The sequence below is a fragment of the Oxyura jamaicensis genome, unplaced genomic scaffold (assembly GCF_011077185.1).
Source record: "Oxyura jamaicensis isolate SHBP4307 breed ruddy duck unplaced genomic scaffold, BPBGC_Ojam_1.0 oxyUn_random_OJ71403, whole genome shotgun sequence".
Taxonomy (NCBI): Eukaryota; Metazoa; Chordata; class Aves; order Anseriformes; family Anatidae; genus Oxyura; species Oxyura jamaicensis.
The window spans coordinates 1-2,290 of NW_023310499.1; the positions used below are offsets into that span (position 1 = coordinate 1).

General features: G+C 71.2%; 1 protein-coding gene across 1 annotated transcript; it reads left to right on the top strand.

Annotated features, from left to right (window-relative positions):
- The first annotated feature begins 22 nt into the window (after nucleotides 1–22).
- Nucleotides 23–1,774, top strand: LOC118159637 (chymotrypsinogen A-like). Its single transcript, XM_035314208.1, has 7 exons — nucleotides 23–92; nucleotides 199–302; nucleotides 386–465; nucleotides 555–633; nucleotides 1,097–1,277; nucleotides 1,374–1,507; nucleotides 1,593–1,774. The coding sequence occupies exons 1-7, from the start codon at nucleotides 23–25 to the stop codon at nucleotides 1,752–1,754; spliced, it is 810 nt and encodes a 269-aa protein (XP_035170099.1). The 3' UTR covers nucleotides 1,755–1,774.
- Nucleotides 1,775–2,290: the final 516 nt, after the last annotated feature.

The following is a 2,290-nucleotide window of genomic DNA, read 5'->3' on the forward strand; positions in this document are numbered from 1 at the left end:
AGCCTGTTCCCTGCGATCGGCAATGGCTCTGCTGTGGCTGCTGAGCTGCCTGGCGCTGGCGGGCTCTGCCCGCGCTGCCTTCTCCGTGGCAAGTGCGTGGGGCCGGGGCCGGGCGGGCTGGGGAGGCGCAGGGCTGGGTTTGGGGAGCGGGGACAGAGCGGCCGAGGACCCTGTCCCACGGCTGTGCCCATCCCGCAGACTGCGGCGTGCCCGCCATCGCACCCGTCATCCGCGGCTACAACCGCATCGTCAACGGGGAGCCGGCGGTGCCCGGGTCCTGGCCCTGGCAGGTGTCCCTGCAGGTGAGTGCCCGCCTCGGGGCCGGGAACGGGAGCGGGGCCGGGGCCGTGTGGTGCGGGGCTGACAGCAGCTCTCTCTCCGGCAGCGCTACGGCAACTTCCACTTCTGCGGCGGGTCCCTGATCAGCGAGCAGTGGGTGGTCACCGCTGCCCACTGCGGCGTCAAGTAGGTGTGGGGCGGCCATGGGGTGGTGTGGGTGGCCGTGGGTGCCCAGGGTGCCCCCGCAGCTGGGGCTCATTGCCTGCCTTGCTCAGGACCACCGACACCGTGGTGCTGGGCGAGTACGACCAGGAGACAGAGTCCGGTGACGTGCAGAGGCTGTCCATTGCCAAGGTACCGCCGGCACGGGGCCATGTGCCTGCGGGTGCTGTGGCCAGTGCTGGGAGCCCTGAGGGGCCGCGGGCTCCTTGTCCCATGGTCAGGGCCCCACGGAGTGCCTGGTGCCCCTTGCATCAGGGATGGGGTCCCCGTGGAGTTCCTGCTCCTGCTCTTTTCAAGGCTTGGGTCCCTCGGGTGGGCTCTGGGCCGTGCTCCCTGGCCCCCAGCAGCCCCAGGGCAGTCCCTTGGGGTCTGTCCCAGGGTCCCACCAGTCCCCGTCAGTGTCCCCGGGGCGTCCCCGGTACCTGGGTCCCCACCAGCCCCAGTGCTGCCATCCATCCCGGGGTCCCCACCAGTCCCTGGGGCGGCCCCGACACCCATCAGTCCCGGAGGCTGGCATCTGTGCCCGGGGCTCCCCGTCAGTTCCCGCTGCCCCAGCCGGGGGTGCGGGCACTGGGAGCGCCGCCGCCTGCTGCAGGTCTTCAAGAACCCCAGCTACAGCTCGCTGACCATCCGCAACGACATCACGCTGATCAAGCTGGCCACCCCGGCGCAGCTGGACGCCCGCGTGTCCCCCGTCTGCCTGCCCCAGGCCACCGATGACTTCCCCGGGGGCCTGACCTGCGTCACCACGGGCTGGGGGCTCACCGACGCCTCCGGTACCGCATCCCCGTCCCCGTCCCCGTCCCCGCTCCCCTCCCTGTCCCATCCCCGGAGGCCGTGCGGGCGCTGACGCCCTCCGTGCTCGCTTGCAGCCGACACGACGCCGGCGGTGCTGCAGCAAGTGGCGCTGCCCCTGCTCACCAACGCCCAGTGCAAGCAGTACTGGGGGTTCCGCATCTACGACGTGATGGTGTGCGCCGGCGCTGACGGAGCCTCGTCCTGCATGGTGCGTGCCCATGGAGCCTGCATCCCCAGCCCCGAGCCCCCAGGCCCCATTTCTCCGTACCCCACCCTCACCCTGTTCCCCGCAGGGTGACTCCGGCGGCCCGCTGGTGTGCCAGAAGGACGGCGCCTGGACCCTGGTGGGCATCGTGTCATGGGGCAGCAGCAGCTGCTCCACCTCCGTTCCTGGTGTTTACGCCCGTGTGACCGAGCTGCGCAACTGGATCGACTCCGTGCTGGCGGCCAACTGAGGCCCGAAATAAAGTTCTGTCCTCCCTGATCCCACCTGCCTCCTTGCTCGGGCACCGCGATGGGAGGAGGGTGGGGACACGGGGCCGGGAGCGGGGATATGGAACGGCAGAGGAGGATCAAGGTGCAGGCGTGGGGACAGGTGGCAGGAGGCACGCAGCTCCCCTGGTGGGCAGGGACACCCGGGCTGGAGGCAGTGGGGAAACGTGCCTGGGTACAGGGGCAGCTGTCTGCCAGGACTGGATGTGTGGGGACACCTGGCCATGGTCACCAGAGGCAGGGCACAAGTGGCCTCCATGGGGACAGGAGCCAGCAGCTGGGAGCGGGGCAACGTGTGGGTGCCCCCCCAAACCCCACACAGTCCCGGGGCCACGGGGACGCAGGGCCGGGCTCCCCAGGGCCCGAGGCCAGGAGCAGGGCCGGGGCGGTGGGACTGCCGAGGGGCTGAGAGGCCGATGGCTGACAGAGGCCGCGGTGTCCGGAGCCACCTTAACGCCTGGGCTGCGGGAGGGGACGGCGGGGCCCTGGGGCCAGGCCA